The sequence below is a fragment of the Oreochromis aureus genome, linkage group 19 (assembly GCF_013358895.1).
Source record: "Oreochromis aureus strain Israel breed Guangdong linkage group 19, ZZ_aureus, whole genome shotgun sequence".
Taxonomy (NCBI): Eukaryota; Metazoa; Chordata; class Actinopteri; order Cichliformes; family Cichlidae; genus Oreochromis; species Oreochromis aureus.
Genome location: NC_052960.1, coordinates 24,919,445 through 24,940,928, shown reverse-complemented (window position 1 = coordinate 24,940,928; position 21,484 = coordinate 24,919,445). Strand labels below are relative to the sequence as shown.

Genomic DNA, 21,484 nt, shown 5'->3' with positions numbered 1-21,484 from the left:
ATATTTTGTCTGCTACTTTACAGATTAAAAATGTCTGTTATGTTCAACATAAATCAGTATTGCAGTTTTACTTTACTTTGCATGCCTTTCATTAACAACATGTTAGCAAGCAGAACACACTTTCTTTTTTTTTCTTTTCACTCTGATTCATTACATTGGCATTGATAGTTATTTATAGACAAAGTCCTAAGGGCAGAGCCAAAGAATGACTCCAACTCACTTTCCTGCTGTTGCTTTTTTAAGGTTACTACATAATTGTAGGTTGCACATGTAATATGTACACACAGTGTGTATATAAAGCACAGTTCAGCGTCTCAGCTGACATTTCTTTGACTGATTCTTGATGAACAGATTTCATGTAGTTTTCATGTGTGCAGGTTAAAGTGGGACTAGTTTTATACTGTACAATGGCTCATTCAGCAATGTGTTACCACAGTATTCACACATTAGCCCCCCAAAGTGATATATTATTTAAATGTTAGGATGTTTTCACAAATTTCACGAAAGGAGGACAACGGGCTTTCTTCAGCGAGTTGTAGGTATTATTATTGTTATTATTATTGCACATTGCATCATTGCTGTTATGATGATGTCAAATGATGCAGTGGCTTTCGTTTTACAGATCGAGTAAAACGAAAACATTTCGTACAGTCGGAGTGATGCTATTGGAAAATCCCTTCGACTGCTTTATAAGCTCCACAGCGCAGAGCGCTGACACACTCAAACACTAGCCGGGGCAGGAGAGCGCATTACTGAAACGTGACACAACAGGTGTTCAAGCATCGTCTTTGCTAAAAGAGCGAGCTGTTAAAAGTCGATATGAAGAAGATCTCGATATTCAGCAGAAAGAAGAAGATTCGGATGAGTGAGGGCAAGAAACCTTTAATAGAAAATAACAACAACATCCAAGATGGTAAGAGCGCTTTACTATTATTACTGTGGGAATCCTTCATCTGTATGGTTTATATGTAGCAAGGAGTAATAACTGGAATCATCCACGGACTGGCTATTTTATATGTGTTTGAAATGATTGCTATTTATTGACTGATTGTTACTGATAGGCCATTAACTCAGAAATAAAAACTAGTTTAACACATGAGCAGCACAAACTGTAGTTGCTGAAGCGGCAACAAAGTGACGTTGCAATATTTGGAAATCAGAGCATCAAACTGTAGCGCAGCTTAGCCTCAGGTATGCAGGGTATTCCCAAACAAACCAGAACAAATATGTTCCAACATGCATTCCCAAGTTAATATCGATAAGTGTAGAGGCTGACTACTTATCTAATCAAGTGCATACTTAAATTAATTAATCATAAGTGCTGGTTTTACTTCCTCCTATCCGAAAACAAAGCGAATTTTATGTTTGGATATGATTAAGTGAGAAACCGTGCACTGTAGCAAAAAACTAGCCACAAACTACAAATGGAATGTCAAGGTTAAAGGAAGCAGACAATAAGACTCATAACCAGTGTGATCAGGTGACTATCAGCAATGTTAAAACTGACATCTATTAGTCCTGCTCAAAGGGACCAACTCAGTGGTAGACTCAGTTGTATTGATGGGGAAAAAAATCACCTGAGCTCAAATGGAAAGAGCATCAGGAGTAAGGATGAGTTTGATAAATTGCGTAGTCTCTGGCACTTCATTCCTTCACAATTACATCACCCAGGCTTTTAGAAGCTGGCAAACTCTGATAGGCTCATTGTCGCGTGTCTTGGCCAAGTCACAGCAAGAATTTCACCTTACCTCGTCTGACACGGTGCCCCTTTTTATCAGAAAAAATAATATGAAATATAATATGTAACCCCTTCATTTGGCTTGGATCAAGTCAAAACATGAAACAAATGAGAGTTCACATGTTTGTTTGTTCTTTCTGGCTCTTTCATAGGACATGACTGTGCATGTCATGGGTGGGAGAACCCATTGGCCCAGAACTCCTTTAACACTGCAGAGGAGCAATCCATGCAGAGACAACAAAGCATGTCACTTATGGAACTCGTTCAGCATCTTGGGGTGTCCTCTGAAAGCCTGTACAACCTCACAGAGCCTAATTTGGGACAAGAGAGTGTCATTGATTGGTCCAACCCTCAGACATTCAAAATCCTGCACAAAGTGCTCCAGGTGATCAACTCTGTCAAGCAATGCCTGCAACTGATGGACTGGGTCCAACATAAATATCTGAGGTATTTATGTGCCAGCTTACTTTTATTTGTTTAACTAGCCACAACAGCTCAGTGCTGTTTTGTGTATTTGTACCTTTAAATATAGATTTGGTGAAGATCAAATCAATGATGCACTTGGTTGTTTAGCTGGTTGTTGGGTGGCTCTTCCAGCCCAGATGCCAGAATATGCAAATGAGCATTTTGAATGGTCAGTAAGACCTAAGTAACTATATAACAACCAATCTAGTCACAATTCACATACATCTATGAAAACTACCGTTCAAATTTATAGTTAAGCACAAAAAGGTAAGAAAACCTACTGATCATTCCTTCTAGAGCTCTCGGATTAATTCAGTGTGTTATTTCTGTTTTATGCGTTCAAAATTTAAGCATAAATGCAGAGATTTGTTATAAAATCCTGGCATATAGCAAACTGGTTCAGTCTGTTTTTATTCATTGTTATTCACCACATCTTCAACCTGTTATTTCAAAAACAGGCAATTAAAATGTTAAAGCAGGTTTCATCATATCAATAGGGAATTAGGATTGAAAGTATTTGTCTCTTGTCTGAACGTTAGCTATTAACAGATGCTGGTGCTCACTTCTGATGTGGGTATTTTCTGGTACTTTCCAAGCAGGGAGGTGCTTTTTAGTTCAGACCAAAAGCTGTTCTGTGAATGGAAAGACAAGGCAAAGGAGAAGCTGCTTCAAAGTGTGCAGGTAAGAATACCTATATAACTTATCATACATTTTATAAGCTAGACATTCTTTCGTGGCACACACACACACACACACACACACACACACACACACACACACACACACACACACACACACACACACACACACACACACACACACACACACTGATATCGTTCAAGGTTGTTTTCTACACAGCCTCTGTGTAGTCAGGTGTGTCTTTACAATCACTATTAGTTATTTTGGTTATTTTAAATACCCAAATATCAGGTATATTCAATATAAGCATCAGCATTAAACATACTTAACCATCAGCAAAATCACAAATAAATTATGATTTTGTGTTTATCCAAGTCTTGTTCAAAAACATGTATAATCATGGGTTGGTGACACATTTCTAATGCTTCACATTCCTGACACTATTATGCCAAGGTCAAAGCTAGATCATGTCTACAGACACAAGATCGAAACGTTTTCACTACACAAATCACATTTCTCATTTAACATATTGACCCAACTTGTATTTTGAGTTATCTGTGATTAAAAATAATGATGATTAGCAAACGCACACAAACTCTGTTTGAGGTAAGCCAGTGGGACTTCAGTCTCTATCTGTCCCACCTCTCTCAACACTTCTCACGCAGAGGTTGTTATTGTGCGCCAGTATAAACCACAGCTGTGGGACCAAGTTATTTCCTGGAAGTGTAACACTTTCCCCACAATCCCTTTGGTGGCAGTGTTGCTCTCTGGTTTGAAAGGTGTGATCAACCTCAGGCCTTAACCAGATCAAAGAACAGATGCATAGAAGTAGTTGAGAAAAAAAAGAGCCACAATCTCAGCCCCTGTTCACAAGTAGACTGGCTTATGATCGCCATATAAATGAACTGGAAATGAAAATGTTTCTAAATGTAGTATTTGCATTACTTCATTGAGTCTTCTTTGAATATGAGTTAGTAAGCAAAGTGGTTTATACATTTTAAGTATGTGTAGGAGTCATGCAGGTACTAAAAGTGCTCAAAGTTGACTTGACTTTCCAAAACTTTAGCCCAATCAGATGTCACAAGAAGAAAAGGAACAGAAACACCACTGAAATTACAATAATCTGTAAAAAAACACAAAAAACAGGCCCGACAGTAGTTGATGAGGTAGTTCACCGAACCACAAGTGTGGAAAATCTGATATCAACAGCCTGCTGAAAGAAACAGTCACTCAGTAAGTCTGTCAGATTCCTCAATGACACGTTTAAATGAAAGCAACAACCTCAAAGTGGTGCTACAGTACAGATCATTAGTGTCCATCCTCTCAGCAGTATAAATGTACAAAATAGAAACCAAACTACTCTGAACCAAAATGGCCACTAGAGTTAACCTCAACTGACATGAGCAAAATTGGCCTCAGGGCTCACTTCATCAAAAATATGCAAAGTTACATTTCTAGTTTGGGACATGGTGTTTCCCCAGTAATATCTCAGATTGTATGCCTGATAGAAAGTAAGCTTACAGTCTACTTCTGTGTTGTTTTTGTCCACAGAAAGAGATCAGAGAGTCCCTGGACAAAATCCTGCAGAATGAGACCGGCATAGCTGCAAGCTGCATAGAAGAAGATTATGTTAAACTTTATGTGGACACTATCCAGGTAAGAGAAATGCTCTTAAGCAGGAACGTCAGATAAATTTTACATCATAGGTCACATACAGCACTTTGACCTTAAGTGGGGTGAACCAGTGAGACTCCCCTTTTTGTCAGTCTAATGAAGTTTATGGATTTAGTCCCTGAGCTAGCTGAAAATACAATGTTAACAGTATGTCTCAGTTTTTCTGCATGACAGAGAAATGCTGCTGTAGTAAACAGACAGGAATGATAAAAGTTTTCTGTGAAATTATAGAAAATGTTCTGGTAGATCATTGCAAAGAAAGTTTATTTGAAATTTCAGTTGTAAATAGTGAAAAGCTGTTAATCACCTATCATATTATTTGTCCCTCTTGAAGTGTATTAATGCCGTACCCAGAGAAGCACAAAATCTCCTTCCAGAACTGCACAATGAAGTGCAAGAAATTTCTTTCCAAGAGTTTCGAACATTTGTCAAGAGGTGAGTCTTTATTTTTTCTTCAGAAATAGGTGATTCACCACGTCTGAGATTTTGAGATTTGATGAAACTCAGCATGTTGAATTTTTTTTTACTGTGTATTCTCTTTGGTTTGTAGGTACAGTGAAGAGCAGTATGTCGATCTTAAAAAAAGGGCAGAAACTGACAACCCAGAAATGATACACTTCCTCAAAACACTGAAAACATGTAAGGAACTCAGGTGAGTGCTTTCTGTGTTTCTGTGGCAAATGTTAATTCAGTTTTTTTGAGCCCTATAATTTAATCAAAATACTTACTCACCACTGGATATCTACTTGAAGGCTTAACATGCTGTAGAACATGATGATCATAGCTGATGCCTGTTTTAGAAATATTTTATGCTGTTTCTTTCAGGAAGTATGCTCAGACTACTGGTACGGGAGTCACACCTTCTCTTGTCAAAGAAACTGTGGAAACACTGGAGAACCTGGAGCAGTCTACTTTAACATTCCTGATGGAAATTATAACTATTATTGCAGAGGTATCTATCCATCCTAACCACAGATTTAAAATATATATATATATAGGTAAATATATTTTCTTCTATTAATATGCCATTTTCTGTCCGGCAGAACCACTTTAAAGATTTCTTCAGATCGGACAGCAACTTGAACAACTTTCTTGATAGTGTTTACAATCATTTCCCCAAACGGCCCTATGTTATGGATGAGCAAAAAGTAAGAAAATTCCCAGCTGTCAAATATACACAAATTTACCTGTAGTTGTTTTTTTTAAACCGATTCAGTTAAACTGCATTCATATTGTCTTTATGTGTCTCAGGTGGTGGTGGATGAGGCCTATAAGATCATCGCCCGTACTTATCTCGAACATCTTATAACAAACAAGAAGAGAACCCTGAAGTGTCGATGGACTTCTAATATTGGTGAACGAATACATGAAGATGCAAACCATCTTCACAAGAGCATTTCACTCTTGGTGAGTTCAACAAGTTGCAAACAGTCTGCTTATTGTTATGTGAATGACATTTTACCAAAGGAGCAACTGAAAAAAAAATCTTAACCTTGACATGAATTCCTGTTATACTTGTTTGTGATTTATCAGGCTCCTGGTGTCCACGAGTGGCACACGATGCTGCTGGGCATCCAAGAGGTGTTGGACTGCACATCCATTGATGCACTGAAGATAATAATGGGACGTCTACAGCAGGACTATTTCAAAAACAGGTAAAACACTTTCTTGCCAGACTTATTTTCAAACACTCACAAGCTAACCATGAAACCGTAGTGCAATTTGACACAAGCCGGAAATGTAAGTCAAAGTAAGCTTCTTCCATGCAAAGGGCAAACTATGGGCAACCACAGCAATCTGCTTGCAACCAAAGCAATGGCAAGGACAGGAAGCAACATAACTGACCAACTGGTTGTGAAACCCATTTTCACCAAGAGACCATGGGATCTCTGTCTTTCAAGGGCCCTAAGGATTTTTCTTGATATGACTATTTCACTGCTGTAAAACAAATTTAAATATAACTATAGATGATAATTAGGAGCTTCCATAGATAACCTATTTGATCAGACAGTCAACAGTGTCATTGCTACACGCCCCTTGAAAATGCACACAAATTTGTGCTTCATTCACTCGTTTTTAGTAAGGTACGTCTTACCAGCTTGCACGTATAAAACAGACTTCCCCAGCAGAGAAGCTATATTCTCAATTCGTCAAACACCCCTCATGTCTATTTTTTTTGGATGCAAACACTTGGCATAAAACAGTTGTGCGCAGTTTAGCTCATCCTTCCAGATGACCTGGCTAAGACAGTGTGCAAAGAGGTCATCAAGGAAAACATCTTTTCTAGATGCCTTATTTTATACTTTTAATCTTGTAAATATTGCTCTTCACTGTATAAAAGAAAAGAAAAACTCTTTTAAATGAATAGATCTGTCTAACAGAATAATTTATGTGTTACTAACTTTGTGGGGTTTCTTCTTTGACTACAGTGAGGACTTCAAGTTCCTGAACAAGTTGCTGAAGTGGAAGGGTCTTTCTAATGGCGATGTCAACGAGGTACTGGACGCTCTTCCCGGCAGTGAATCCAGACCTATTTGCAGGTCCTGTTTCTCCTGTCTTACCTGCTGGTGAAGGCTTAGTTGGGCAACACGGGATGAAGCGCAACAAAAAGATAAATGCTGATTGTTACATGTTTGTTTATGAAACATAAAAAAGACAGCAGGTAGCGTTTGGCTGAGGGAGCATTATAAGCTGTGCAATTTTAAATGGCACAAAAAAGTTTTGGTCAAAGAGCTTTTTAGTGACATTTAGTAGCAGCTTATTAAAAGGAAAATGTGTGTTTTTTACTCTTACTGGGTATTACAGTAAACAACAGCCATGGTTGTTTATGTACTTGAATTTGCTTTGTTTACTGCAGTTAGTAAAAGAAATGTTTAGATCATGTTTTTTAAAAAAAATATTTGTAATATTTATTACATTTTATTTATGAAGGTACAAACATACATTTGTACAGAGTGAGGCGATTTAAAGGCCCACCTATTATTCCGTTATCTTCACTGAGACTGCTCCTGCCTTGTTAATAAACATGTAAAACCTCATTGTCTGATAATGAAGCATGAGCTCCTGGGATTGTTTCTATTGCCTAGCAAGCTGTAATATTACAAATTCCATTAAAAATTCTCAAAAAAGGAGCCAACAGCATGCGCAAAGGTCCAGTTTAATGTTGTGGATGAGTCAGACAAGCATGAGCTGCCTGTGTAAGGACACCTGTAAGTCATCACTGCCCCCTGATGGGGATTGACTTCCTTTTGTAGCCAGCCTCAAGTGGGACTTAGAGGAACTGCAATTTTTGCCACTTCAGCTTTGGCCTCATTTTTCTGCTGATGACCACTACTTACAACAGAAACACTTCCTGAACTGCGAATTTTGAACAAGAAAAACAAGCAATAATTAAAAATAGATATGATGAGTGTAATAATATAACACAGGCTGAATGCAACACAGTTGCTACAGTCCAGGCTGTGAAGTAAAGTTACCACAAAACTGTACGAGTGTGAATGTGCAGGTTAATGGAACAGTGAAGGCATGACTGCAGCTGTGTTATTCCCTTAAATGAAAGTGTTGCTTAGATGTAATCTTTGGGCATCTAGAAAAATTTTAGCCTTCTTTCAGTTGTAACCTTTGACCGTAGCTTCTCTGGCAGAAAGGATGAAAAACAATCTCCCAGGAAATACCGAGTCTGTTGCTAGAAAGCCATGATCCATGTAGCCTTGCAAAAAAAATCTCCTCAGTTAAAGTCTGCAGTCAGCAGACTAGCTGATAGATTGCTGTAGTGTCTCAAATGTGGCTTATACTGTTTCCAGGATATGGGAATGTATGGTTTTAATGCAGTTTCTTTGTTCTATTTCTGTTGAAGAAACCTGACTTTTGTTGTCCTTAATAATTCTGAATTTTCTTTGAACTGTGTACTGTTCCTCAGATTTTTTTTTAAAAGTATGTGCCTTCTACACAAAATCTCAACGTTCTGAAATTGCTTTAATTTTTACCTGCTACTTTGCGTGAACCTACTCCATGAGCTCTAGTTTATGGTTTATAGTTTTAAGGCTCTCTGTTCAATGACTTTTCTTCATGAAAGAAATGATTCTGTACATTCCCACGATCATTCTGTTGCTAAAGACTGACTGTGATGAATAAACTTCAATTTAAAAACAAATGGCAGTATAGTCTTTGCACCACCAGCAAACACCACTAGATGGAGACCAACATCACCATACTGAAACGAGACTTCCTTTGCAGAGCTGGTCCCATGTTGTAGTTTTCATATGGAGAAAAATCTGACGAATCTTTAGATAAACAGCAAGTTTATTATGTTTTGTAACACTATGGATATTTCTCTTCTTCAGCTATAAACCCAGCCCTTTAAAGCCATGTGTATACTGTTGATGCAGGCATACAGGTCCAGATTTGGAGACGATGACAGACAGACATATTATTACTCAAACCCTAAATTTCAAGCAAACTTATTTCACTTTGTCATTATTGGATAGTGTGTGTAGAATTCATTTCATTTTGGAATAAGACTGTAGTGTGACAAAATCACAAGGCTGTGAATACTTTCCAGATGTGCTGCAGTGTAACAGTGCCAGAACTCACAGGCAGAGAGGGGCAGACCAGCAAGAAGAAAAGAGAAGACCACAAAAAAAGGAGGGAAAAATTAAGAAATAAGTAAACCATAAAAGGTCATCTTCTTACTGAGTGTCAACCATCATACCTAATCATCTACATCACCTGCAAAGGCGAGATCTGAAGCTTCTATTTCGGCATCTTATAGCATGAACTGCTGTGGACCAAGGCTATTGTCCCAGGCCATAACAGGCTTCAGAGTATATTGACCCATACTGGTTCCTGCTTTATTTTCATGGAAAAAAAATATCCCCCTTCCCACTTCTATTTTTTCAAAAATCTTGCCCTTTTAACAGAGAAAGTTAAAAGGTCAAAAATATTGATAAAACTATTAAACTGACAAAAGACTGTGGAGGTCAGAGTGTCATAGCAGGAAAGCACCATGCAGTTTCTTATCAGCCTGGTTATTCCCAGTCAAATTCATCACTAGACCCTTTAATGAATTCATTTTCCTTCACTCCCTCTGCCTCTCATTTGGGAATTTTTTACTGTGACCTCCTCCCCTCTGACTAAGCAATATCCCCCCTCCCGCAGTTATGACACACTTTCAGGAAAAAGCCGCATGTTGAAAATAATTTCCTTCAAGACATCCTTCCCCAGCTCATTAGCTACAGGTATATAAAACAATGAATAAATAAACTGGGACTCATTGAGCGTCAGCTGTTCACAGCAGCGTGCCAATGATTTCCCAGAATTGTTCAAAGCTGCTGGAGACACGGAAGAGTAATTCCTCTCTGGGTCGGGAATGACTATTGTTAATACTCCCTTGATGAAGGGTTCATTAAATATAATCTTTAAAGCCATGTAACCTCGGACTTCACAGGATTCCTTCAAAGACTTCCTCAAAGATCCATGGGTTTTATGCAAGATAATTTCTTAGACATATCAGATTTAGATGATTCAATGAGTGAACCTCTAAGGAGAGTTGTAGATTTACACAAGCTGGGAAGGTCTTTTAGAACCATTTCTGAACTATTAATGGCTAACTTCCCTCCATACTACCTTGATCTTAGCTTCTAGTCTCCTCCTCCATGGAGGGCAATGCTACTTGTGGTGGTTCATCTTGTAGCCAAGCATCTCAGTGATCACTGCTACTGTGGTGTAGATCAGCTGGTTGGTTTTGGTTGGTGATGGTTGCTGTAGGGTTTGTCTGTAATGCTGCATTACCTATCAAGCTATATGTATAGATATAGTGTTCACTTGTAACCTGCAGTTATCATTCTTATGATTTTTATAATTAACATATGTTGATACTTATTATAGACATTAACTGTAACTCCATTCCCTGTCTGTTGCCAGTACTATTGCTGTTTTTCCCACATACTATAAACCCTACAGTTAGTTTACATGTGGATCATCTACTAAACAGAGTAAACAGTAAAAACAAATTGAGCTGGTTTTTGCACATTTATTAAAAAAACTCAACTTACATCTATTTATGTACATGAGACATGTATAATTCTCTGTAATACAATACGGCATAAAATACAACTTATGAAAAAACTAGACTTTAACATCATTGTAGTTTTTAAACAAAACGACATATAATAGAACAACACTGACTTGTTTGTAAGTGTATAAAAACAGACACAGTACTTATTTACAGTTTATATGAAATGCACAAAAATTACCAGCATGATTGTAACGTCTAGCTTATGTATACAGTAACATAAAGTAACTACAGCAAGCATTCACCATCACAGAGTCTGCGTATAATAGGGATTTCAGTCTAAGTAACATCTGAAGGTTTTTCCATGGCATTCACTCTGTATGTTATACAGGGATAGACTGTGACACAATATAATACACAATAATATTGCTGCTGTGCAACCAAACTCTCAGTCAGTGATACTCTGACAAGCAAATGTGCGGCTCATCTCACTTCAACTTTGGAGAAAAACTTCCGGGTTCCAGGATCAGCACGGCTCTCTTTCAGTGTGTCCGACAGAGTGGTTTTGATGATTTTCCTGTCGGCTTTGGAGAGGTTTGTCTTGAGTTTGAGCAGAGCCGAAACATGTTTTTCACTGTTGGTGACAGAAAGAAGAAAGAGTTAAAAAAGTGACATAAAGTCAGAGACTGTGAAAAAAAGGATTGTCATGTGAAAGCTGCCACATTTGATATAGAAAAGAAAAAAATATAAAGAAATGAGTTTGAGCATTTTTTTTTTAGCTAAACAGAATCTGCAATGTTTTATTTCACTTTCAACATAAGAATAACAGCAGAAGTTATAACTTCACTGATCCCGTCTAAACTTGTGTTTCATTGCCATGTTATGTCTTTTTCTGTCTGTAGTAGACTTGTAGTCAAGACCGCCTAATCCGAGACCAAGACAAGACCAAGACCAGAGGGTATCGAGACCAAGACAAGACCAAGACCAAGACCAAGTTGAGACGAGACCAAGACCGAGACCGAGTCGAGACGAGACCAAGACCAAAACCAAGACCGAGACAAAAAAAGTCTTTAAACTGCAGCCAGATGCTGCTTCGTTTACGGGTGTCAGGCATATTTATGTGTTTTGCTTTGCACGCACAGCCCTCCTCACCGCTGTCTACTGTCTCACTCACTTACTGAGAGGACAGACGCACGCTCCACTTGACTGTCGCGTCTCTCACCCTCTCTGTTTTTCACATAATGATATTATCCTATATCCTCGCATGTGATTGGCAACAATATGGAGGATTGGAGCATAACTGAGCCACTGTGTGAGAGCTGAGCAGCTTAAAGGAAATTAAGTGAGGGTAGAAATGACTGAAAGATTATTAGGCTCTGTTTTGAGTTTTGTTCAAAAAAGAATGACTTCATATAGGAAAAAATAAATATCACATATGCAGGACACCTTAAACTAGTTTTTAATTAAGCAGCAAGGCAGAACAAAGTCGGGCCTGTATCAAGACACAGGGACTAAACCCCAATTCAACCAGACCCAGAACTGATCCGAATTAAAACAGGACTACAACAGTTCAAAATCAGGACTACTTAGGACTTAACCAAGACGGAACCAGAATCAGAACTAGATGATAGTAGCACTGAAAATCATCATAGACCTGCACTACACTTATTTTTTAATTCTACCAAAGCACGCTATTTAGATTCTGAAAAGTTTATATAATTATTTAGCCTTGTTGTGCAAACAAGCCTGCATAACTTAATAAATATAGAATTTGAAAAGTAACAAATGGTATCTAAAAGAAACAGGTACTAGATACATGTTCTGATGAGTTTTGGCAAACAACCATTTGACTAACATGTGTGTCTCACCTGCTCTTGTTCCATCTCTGTTCTGTCCTCATTCTCCATCTCCTCTCTGCTCCTCTCTCTCCTCTCTGTTCCTCTCTCTCCCTCTTTATGCTGACAATCAAGCCAAACACCAACATCATCAAATATACAGTTGAAACCAGATATTTACATACTCTTCAGATAAAAACACAAACACTTTTTTAATTGTAACATCAAATCAGACTAAATGTTTATTTTTTAGATTGATAAATATAAAAACATATTTGTTAACTTTAAGAGTAAAGAGAAAAACTATCTGTATTTCTTAATTGCAAATGGCACCAAATTGTATTCAAAATTGAGCCACACTTATGGAGCTCCACAATTCTGTTCCTGGTGTTTTGGTTGACATCTCTTGATTTTCACATGTCACAGAAACAGGCTCTGTGTTTTGCCTTATATGCATCCACAGCTGTGCCACCAATTTACTCACATGGACTCTACTAACCTATCAGAAGCTTCTTAAGCTCAGAATGGAATCGTCTGGAGTTTTCTTATTAATTAACAATAAACTTAGTGTATATGTTCTCCTAAATTTGATGAAAGGGATAAAATAGACAGCTCTGTCTCTCTTTATTCTGTCATTAAACTAATTCAAAAGATATTTCAACATTTATTTATCTAAAACAAAAGTTTACTCTAAATTAATGTTTAACAGTAAAAACAGTTTTATGTTTTCTACCTAAAGTGTATGTAAATATCTGGTTTCATCTGTGAATATACTGCTGTGTATTGAAATTTCTCTTGTTTTGCATAGATATACTGAACAACATACAAAGCATAATATATAAAATAACATCTACCTGAGTTTTTCTTTGAAAGAAGCTTCTTATGTCCATTGTTGTGTTCATCAGTACACAATTGAAACCGATTTAGAGAGTTTGTTTAGCCGTGGGAGGTAACAACTGAAAATATGAAATGTAGGCTAAGACTCTCTAAAAATCAGCATTGTTGTTCGCTTTTTATTTATCCATTTGTTGATTCACTCAAGAGCAAGTAACGCAACCAACTGATCAGTTTGATATCAATCTTTTGTGATACACCGTCATATTTACATTATTAGTTCAGTACGAATGATTTGCTTTGGTACCTGGTCAAACTTAAGCTCTCCTCTGTCTGCAGCAAACTCGCAGGCAGCAGCTTCTCCCCCCTCGCTCACATGCGTGCTGTGCTCAGTCGCCTAGTACCTGAGCTCGGATCATACCAAAATTAGGGGGAATTTACGACGGTGCCCCATGCTTCTGAAAAAATGACCCGGGCTTAAGCCCAGTAAGCCACCCCCCCGCTCCGCTAATGGTTGACTCCAAATCTCCGGAACACTATGTCGATTTGAGAACGGAAGATCGAAACAGCGAGACCAAGACCGAGACAAGACAAAAGTCCGTCGAGACCAAGACAAGACCAAGACAAAAGTCCATCGAGACCAAGACCGAGACCAAGACAAAAGTCCATCGAGACCAAGACCGAGACCAAGACAAAAGTCCGTCGAGACCAAGACGAGACCAAGACCACGTAAAAGTGGTCTCGAGACCGGTCTCGAGACATCCAACTCTAGTCTGTAGCCAGTTTTCTGCCCCTGACACACATCTTTCCTGCAAACACTAACAGCTGTCAGTAACACATCACCATGCCAATCTAAACTGCTGAAGAGAGGGGAGATGGAAAATGTGACTCATGCATTTCAGGATCTGTGCCTGAAATGCATGTGATTCTCCATGTGATGGCAAAACCCATGGCCACACTCTACAGTTGGTAACTCTTGTGTATTTTTATTTCTTAATTTGAACACAATAACACACTTTAGTTTCCAATAAGTTTATTGATTGGTTTAAGTACATTCATTCTATTTGTAAGCGTGCACATTTTGTTTACTTATTGTGACATGGGACCCTGTAACATACACACACACTCTCGAAAGTGAGAGGAACCGTTCTTTGTTTATGCAGACACTCCTCACTCTGTGCCACACACACGTCTCATGTCAGCTCTCACTGCCAAACAGAACAGACACACAGTTAACGAAACAGTCAGGCACACCTGTTTTTCCCGCCTGTGCGCCGCCCTGCGAGGTCATTTTGTCACTCCTCCGCTGCAGCAGGCCAGAGACCACACCTCCCCCACACACCCTGTATCTACTCTGGTCGAAAGAATCCACGCTTCGTACTGATGTCCACAATACTTTTATTCTGCTCACAATCATGGAGCACCGTGAAAACTAGAACAAGTAAAAAATAATATCAATAGCACATATATTCATCTCAGCGACATATTTCTTTTCACAAAGTGCACAAGTGTTAAACAAATAACAGCGTAATGCTTTTTACCGTGTACACCTCATAAACCAGCAGTAGAAAAGATGTATATTCGAAAAAGTCCGCCGTGTTACCGCTCTGTCTTGTCTCCAGCAAGACAACTTCGGTTCCCGCGACTCACAGGAAGTGACTACTTCACAATAATTTTATCAGAAACATTTCTTATAAGAAAGGTGTATCACTGGATTCACAGGTTATCTTTTTCCTACTGCAAATGTACACAAACATCAATACCAAATAAAGAAAACAACGAGAAAACAACATAACGATCTCAGATGCGCTACTGGTGTTGTCATGGCAACCAACACAAACATTTCAGCATCAGCTACACTCCCACCAATTACCTTTGATTATTACAATTGTGAATGTAAATACACTTGCATTGTTCATTAAATCAATGGTAATTCTCAAGCACCATGTTGTTGTTTTTAAACACTCTTGCATTGACATAAGCAATATTCTTTTCTCAACAATGAATTCAACAATTTGAACAGTAGAATTTACATCTCCATAACATGTGCATGAACTACAGCATAACAACAAGTTCTATTTTGGAAGGAAAATGTAATCAATCAATGACATTTTTCCCAATTTTAGCTGTTTTTTACCAGGACCACTAATTTCTGAATGGGTCTTTGAATGATGGAGGGTTGGACGAGGCGTTCGCCTCCTTTTCCTAACCTCCGATCACCAGTCTGGATTGTCACCTTCCGAACAAGTCCATCATCATCCTCATGTGCTTCCACAACCCTAGCGAAGTTTCCATTCATTACGAGGAACATCTTCCTCTTTGAGAATCACAATGTCACCCACTTCCACATTAGGTCTTGGTGTATGCCATCGCTGTCTCAGAGCAATATTGGCCAGGTATTCCTTTCTCCATCTGTGCCAAAATTGCTCAGTCAGATACTGGACCCTTCTCCACCGTTTCTTGGCATACAGGTCCTCCTTGACAAATTTACCTGGAGGTGGAAGTGGGATTGAGGATTTCATGGTGATCAAGTGGTTTGGTGTGAGTGGCTCCAAGCTTTTGGGGTCGTTGATGTTATCAACAGTGAGTGGGCGGTTATTCACGATGCACATAGCTTCATAAAGGAATGTCCTTAATGAGGCATCATCCAACCTTCCCACACTGCAGGCAAGGACCGTGTGCTCAGTACGCTTCTCACTGTTCGGATTTGACGCTCCCATGCACCTCCAGCATGACTAGAGTGGGGCGTATTCATCTGGAAGTCGCACTGATTTTCTGCTAGGTATGCAGTCACTCTTTCCTTATCAAGTTCTTTTAGAGCTTTTGCCATCTCGTTTCTTGCCCCCATAAAGTTAGTTCCCTGATCGGACCTAATGTGCCTAACAGCTCCATGAAGGGCAATGAAGCAGCGCAAAGCATTGATGAATGCGTCGGTCGTCAAATCCTCCAACATCTCTATATGCACTGCCCTTGAGCAAAAACATGTGAAGAGGAGGCCGCACCGCTTTTTGATCTTTGCGACCTTGTTTGGTGTGAAAAGGACCAAAGCAGTCCATACCACAATAAGTGAATGGTGGTGTGGGATCAACACGGTCACTAGGTAGATCTGCCATCCGTTGCTCCTCTGGTGGTGCACGGGCTCTCCTGCACTGTACGCACTGCCTGATGTATTGGGCTACAGCCTTACTTCCACCAGCAATCCAGTAACCACTGGCTCTCAGTGCATTGAGGGTTTGTCCTCTCCCTTGGTGTTGTATCTTGCTATGATGGTGTGCAATGATGAGGTTTGTAACAGCACCATCCTTAGGAAGGATCACTGGGTGTCTTAACTCGAGAGGCACAGATGCCTTCCTCAACCTTCCTCCTACTCTCATTATGCCATCTTGGAGGAATGGGTCAAGCTGAAAGAGTTGGTGGTTGCAAGGCAGCCTTCCTGGTTTCTGGCTGAGTGTGTTTAACTCCTCTTGAAAGGCATCTTGTTGTGCCAGCTTGACGAGAGTCTGTGCAGCTTGTTTTCTCTCTTCCACGTTTAAAGGCTCAGCGGTCCTGATCCTCTTTGCCAGCCGCTGGATACGAGCAATGACATTGACAGCTGTAGTCCATCTTGAGAACCGCAGCAGATGCTTCTGGATGTCAAACTGCCTTGCTACATCAACCTTCAACACCTGAGTATTCCTCACCTCTGGGTCTCCCACCAGCAAATCTGAAGTAGCCTGTTTTGTGGCTATCTCTCTTTCCCATAGAAAGCTGGGACCAGAGAACCAATTTGACTTGATGAGGTCAGCTACTTTGAGGCCTCTAGAGGCATGATCAGCAGGGTTTTCTCCTGTGTCAACATAATACCATTTCCGTGCATCGGTGGTTTCTCGAATTCTCTGAACGCGGTTTGCCACGAACACATGGAACCTTCTTGCTTCATTATTAATGTAACCAAGCACGACCTTTGAGTCTGTCCAGAAATATTCGTCGTCAATCTTGAGCTCCAGCTCCTCCCTTAACATGCTACTCACAGCTGCCGAGGTTACTGCAGCAGTTAACTCAAGTCTCGGTATGGTAACTATTTTGGTTGGTGCAACCCTTGCCTTGCCCATGACCAAGGAGCAGCATATCCTTTCTCTGCTTACCACTCTGATGTAAGAGCACTGGCCATACCCTTGACTGCTTGCATCAGAGAAATGATGAAGCTCGGCTCTCTGAATCTCACCAAGGCTGTCAGGTATGAAGCATCTTGGAATTTCAATTCTTTCCAGGTTCTCCAAATCCTTCATCCAAGTCTCCCACCTTAACTTCAGGTCCTTGGGTAGTGGCTCATCCCACCCTGTGCCTCTCTGACACATCTCTTGCAGCACTCTTTTTCCTTCAAGAATGACTGGGGCTAGAAACCCTAAAGGGTCATACAAGGAGGCCACAATTGAGAGAATCCTCGACAGCGTTGCTGGTTTCTCCTCAAGCGACACCTTGAAGGAGAAGCTATCATTTTCGACGTTCCATCTTATACCTAGCACTCTTTGGACTGGTAAATCATCGTGATTAAGGTCAACATTCTTTACCTCTGTAGCACGCTCTGCAACATCAACGGAGTCAAGGACCTCTCGGCTGTTGGAGAGAAATTTGTGAAGGTGCAGCTTTCCTTTAGCACACACAGCTTGGGCTTCTTTGACCAGTTCAATTGCCTTACCCACCGACTCCACACTTATGAGACCATCATCGACGTAGAAATGTTTCCGGACGAAACTAGCTGCGGAGGGGTACTCTTTCTCACATTGACTGGCAAGGTGTTTCATCCCATAATTGGCGCAGCCAGGGAGGATGATGCTCCAAACAGGTGAACCTTCATGCGGTACTCTCTGGGTTCAGAGTTTGTGTCTCCATTTTCCCACCAGAGAAACCGCAAGTAGTCTCTATCATCCTCACTCACATGAAACCTGTGGAACATTTTCTCCACATCACACATGATTGTGATGGGATACTTACGGAAGCGGCACAGCACAGCTGTTAGGCTATTTGTGAGGTCAGGTCCTGTTAGTAGATGGTCGTTTAAGGAGGTGCCGTCATACCTTGCAGAGCAGTCGAAAACCACTCTGATTTTGCCTGGTTTTCTGGGGTGGTAAACTCCTTGATGTGGGATATACCAGACTTTCCCCAGCTCTGCTTGGTTTTCCACTTTCTCTGCGTCACCATCCTTGAAGACACCTTCCATAAATCTCACGTAGTCTATTTTGAATTGTGGATCTCTGTCCAGCTTCCTCTTTAGGTGCTTCAGCCAGCATTAACGCCAGCTTTTTGTTGTCTGGGAGATGCGGACGTGCTTTGAAAGGGAGAGGCATCTCCAGGTGACCATCCTTATTTTGTTGGATTCTGTCTTTCAAGATCTGCAGGAAGCAAATATCTTCTTGAGATATGCTTCTGTCACCAGGTTTTGTGTCTGCAAAATCGGACTCGAGGGCCTTGATGACAGCAAACGGTGTTATGGGTGGCACCTCTCTGACAGACACTCGATGGCAAAACCAGTCACATCTTTAGCCTGCATACGCTGTGGTGCGCTTCCCACAATGCTCCAACCAAGGTCCGTCTCAATAGCATAAGGCTCATAGTCGCCCCAGTGATGACCCTTCTTGGAATTAACGCTCTGGAGCAGTCGTATCCAATCAACAATCCAACACCACAGTCCATCAACGGAGGTATCTCCCGGGCTATGCTGACAAGGTGTTTCCATTTGTTGGCTGTCTGACAAGTGGGAATATGTGCGCGGTCAAGAGGAATGAAGTCCCTTGTGTAGGCTGGAGGCAAGCTGATGGAAATGTTAGAGGAAAATCCTCTAACTTTGAGCTCGCATATACTTTGACTCTTCACAACGGAGTCTCTCCCCATCATGGTGGAAAGTTTAAGTTTCACCGGTTCCATTGTTGCCTGCAGCTTTTCGCACACCTCCTGATCAATAAATGTGTGACTGCTTTGAGTGTCCAATAGTGCATATACTAGAGTTTCGGTGTCCGGAGCACTAAGTGTTGAGATCCACACTGGGACTATCATCGATGTACTCCCACCTTCACCGCCACTCACACAACATGATAATGACGACGTACTTTCTTCCACTGCGCCTTGTGTTGATGCTGCTGTAGAACGATCTTCATGCAATGGCGTTGGGTGACTCTTTCTGCATATGCCACACATGGCCCTGTTCCTACAGTCTTTAGAATTGTGACCCTTTCTTAGACATGCAAAACACAACTTCTTTTCAAGTATGCATTTTTCTTATCCTCTACAGACATGTCCATAAGCCTCTTGCATTTATGTATGGAATGGTTCTCACCACAGCAAACGCACTGGCTATTATTGGAATTTTGTGTTGGTGTGTTCCATTTCTTTGGTTTCTCCGCATCTCTCAACTTGAATTCACCAAGGTCAGATTTGGCGGTGGAGTTTGATGGAATTGGGAGGTTCACATTTGTGGCAAACGTGTTTGCTTTGAACGCTTCATCTCTCTTGATGGTGCCTCTGCAGAGTGCCTTAAGGCATGTAAGGATGACACTGGATTGCATGCTATGCGTGACTCCTTAGAGATAAAGGAAGCAAACTCATTAAAGCTTGGATAGTCGTTGCCCGATCCAGCTGCTCTGTGACATAACGGTTCCACCTAGATGACACCCAATCAGGAAGCTTGACTAGTATTTTCTGATTCTCCTCGCAGTCGTTAAGAACCTGTAAGCCCTTTATGTGAGGCATGGCATTACTACATGTTTGGAGGAAATCACTGAACTCTCTTAGCTTGAGATATTCCTTTCCACCAATCTTCGGCCACCCATTTAGCTTCTCTCTGAAAGCCCGCTGCACTACAAAGGAATGGCCATATCTAGCATTTAACCTATCCCAGGCTTGTTGATAGGCTTCTTCATCTTTTCTGTAGACGCTGCCTTCAAGAGAGGATTTTGCCTCACCTGCTATGTACTTTTGCAGGTAGAATAGCCTGTCAGCAGGGTCAGAGCATCGTCTCTCTATGAGGGCTTTGAAGCTTATGCTCCATTCTGTAAACTTCAGAGGATCGCCCGAGAATACAGAAGGTTCTGGAGTTGGCAAGCGAGTGAGAGCTAATGACTCTTGTAGCGATTGGACCAATGATGTCTCGTTTTGCACAACCTGCCGTTCTTGATCTGGGATGTGGTGAGCGAAGGGTGTGCATCACTCACTTTGCTGAATGGAGGACTGCGTGTCCCATCCCTTCCCTCTTCTTCCGTGTAGACATTTAGCTTTGCCTGAATTACATCAATGTCCCTCTGATTTTCAAGTTTTCTCAGCTGCTGACGTTGAGCTTCGATGGCAGCTTCCATATCAATTTCGGCTCTCTTTGCAGCCAGCTGAGCAGCCGCTTCCGCCCTCATAGCTGAAATGCTAGGTGACTCTGAGAGATGGTTAGAATTGTGACAGCTGGGTGCAGTAACTCTGGAGGCTGTGGATCCATATATGGACCTAGCATATTCATTATCAAGTAGCATGTGTAACCTTGATCTTTCTGCCACCGTGTCAAACTCACCTTCATCTTCAGTTAGACGTACTCTCATCAGCTGCAGCAAGTCGGCCGTCACGGCTGAGCACGCATCGATCTTTCTTGAATTTCTTGACTTGGTGAGGTTTGAGTCGAATTCTGTCATACTGTTCCTTTAATTCAGACTCTAGCTTCTCAGCCTCATCCATCATGTTATACATGTCACTCTCAGAGCATACTTGCTTTAACCTTGTGCGAATGTCTCTTATGTTGCTTTTCCATTTCTCATATGTTGCTTTGAACCTCTTCTCCTTTTGAGTTAACTCTTGATCTTTCAGTTCCTGCATTTTTGGCGTTAATCGCCTTTCACGAGAGGATTTTCTTGTTTTTGTCTCAGATTTCTCAGACACTACACTTTTTCCCTCTTCCAAATCCCCTGCATCTTGTACTTCTGACATAACATCAGGGTGACTATGACCATCTTTAGACATTTTAGACTTTAAAGGGGGTATCTTATGAAGAGGACAAGATATCTAAGGTAATTACAAGAATGGAATGGATATAATAGGCGGACAATTATTAAAATTAACACAAAGGCACCTTAGCTTAGATTCTTACGTATGACAGCAAATAAAACTTCAGTTTCAGCCTTTTTAAAGCTTGCAAACAATAGGTAAGAAAACAACAATAATTTTCAGAACTTCAACAGATTGTCTTTTTTTTTTTTTTTTTTTTTTTTTTTACACAGTCTGAAATTTGAACACTATTAATTTCTTGTCCATTATAGCAAATTTGCAGCTCAT

At 40.5% G+C, this 21,484-nt stretch overlaps 2 protein-coding genes across 3 annotated transcripts in view; one reads left to right on the top strand and one right to left on the bottom strand.

Annotated features, from left to right (window-relative positions):
* The first annotated feature begins 478 nt into the window (after window positions 1-478).
* On the top strand, window positions 479-8,632 carry si:dkey-196h17.9. 2 transcript variants are annotated; one of them, XM_039603029.1, is made up of 12 exons: window positions 479-535; window positions 623-913; window positions 1,891-2,185; window positions 2,803-2,884; window positions 4,394-4,498; window positions 4,851-4,951; window positions 5,067-5,168; window positions 5,342-5,468; window positions 5,560-5,664; window positions 5,768-5,923; window positions 6,050-6,171; window positions 6,946-8,632. In XM_039603029.1, the coding sequence occupies exons 2-12, from the start codon at window positions 820-822 to the stop codon at window positions 7,085-7,087; spliced, it is 1,431 nt and encodes a 476-aa protein (XP_039458963.1). In that variant the 5' UTR covers window positions 479-535; window positions 623-819; the 3' UTR covers window positions 7,088-8,632. The 2 variants fall into 2 exon arrangements, with proteins under 2 accessions (XP_039458963.1, XP_039458962.1); XM_039603028.1 differs by having other exon boundaries at window positions 2,800-2,884.
* Window positions 8,633-10,538: 1,906 nt separating this feature from the next.
* The window catches only part of LOC120434831 (tumor necrosis factor alpha-induced protein 2-like), a 41,412-nt gene continuing 30,466 nt past the window's right edge, over window positions 10,539-21,484 (bottom strand). Inside the window, exon 11 of the mRNA XM_039603259.1 lies at window positions 10,539-11,163. Coding sequence (XP_039459193.1) covers window positions 11,013-11,163 — 151 coding nt within the window. The 3' untranslated portion in view covers window positions 10,539-11,012. The remainder of the gene's footprint in view (window positions 11,164-21,484) is intronic.

Excerpts from the sequence above, each read along its gene's own strand:
- si:dkey-196h17.9 (XM_039603028.1), top strand. The coding sequence starts at position 820 with ATGAAGAAGATCTCGATATTCAGCAGAAAGAAGAAGATTCGGATGAGT. Across the intron at positions 2,885-4,393 it reads AGCTGCTTCAAAGTGTGCAG|AAAGAGATCAGAGAGTCCCT; the intron begins GTAAGAATACCT and ends TTTTGTCCACAG. Across the intron at positions 5,469-5,559 it reads TTATAACTATTATTGCAGAG|AACCACTTTAAAGATTTCTT; the intron begins GTATCTATCCAT and ends TCTGTCCGGCAG.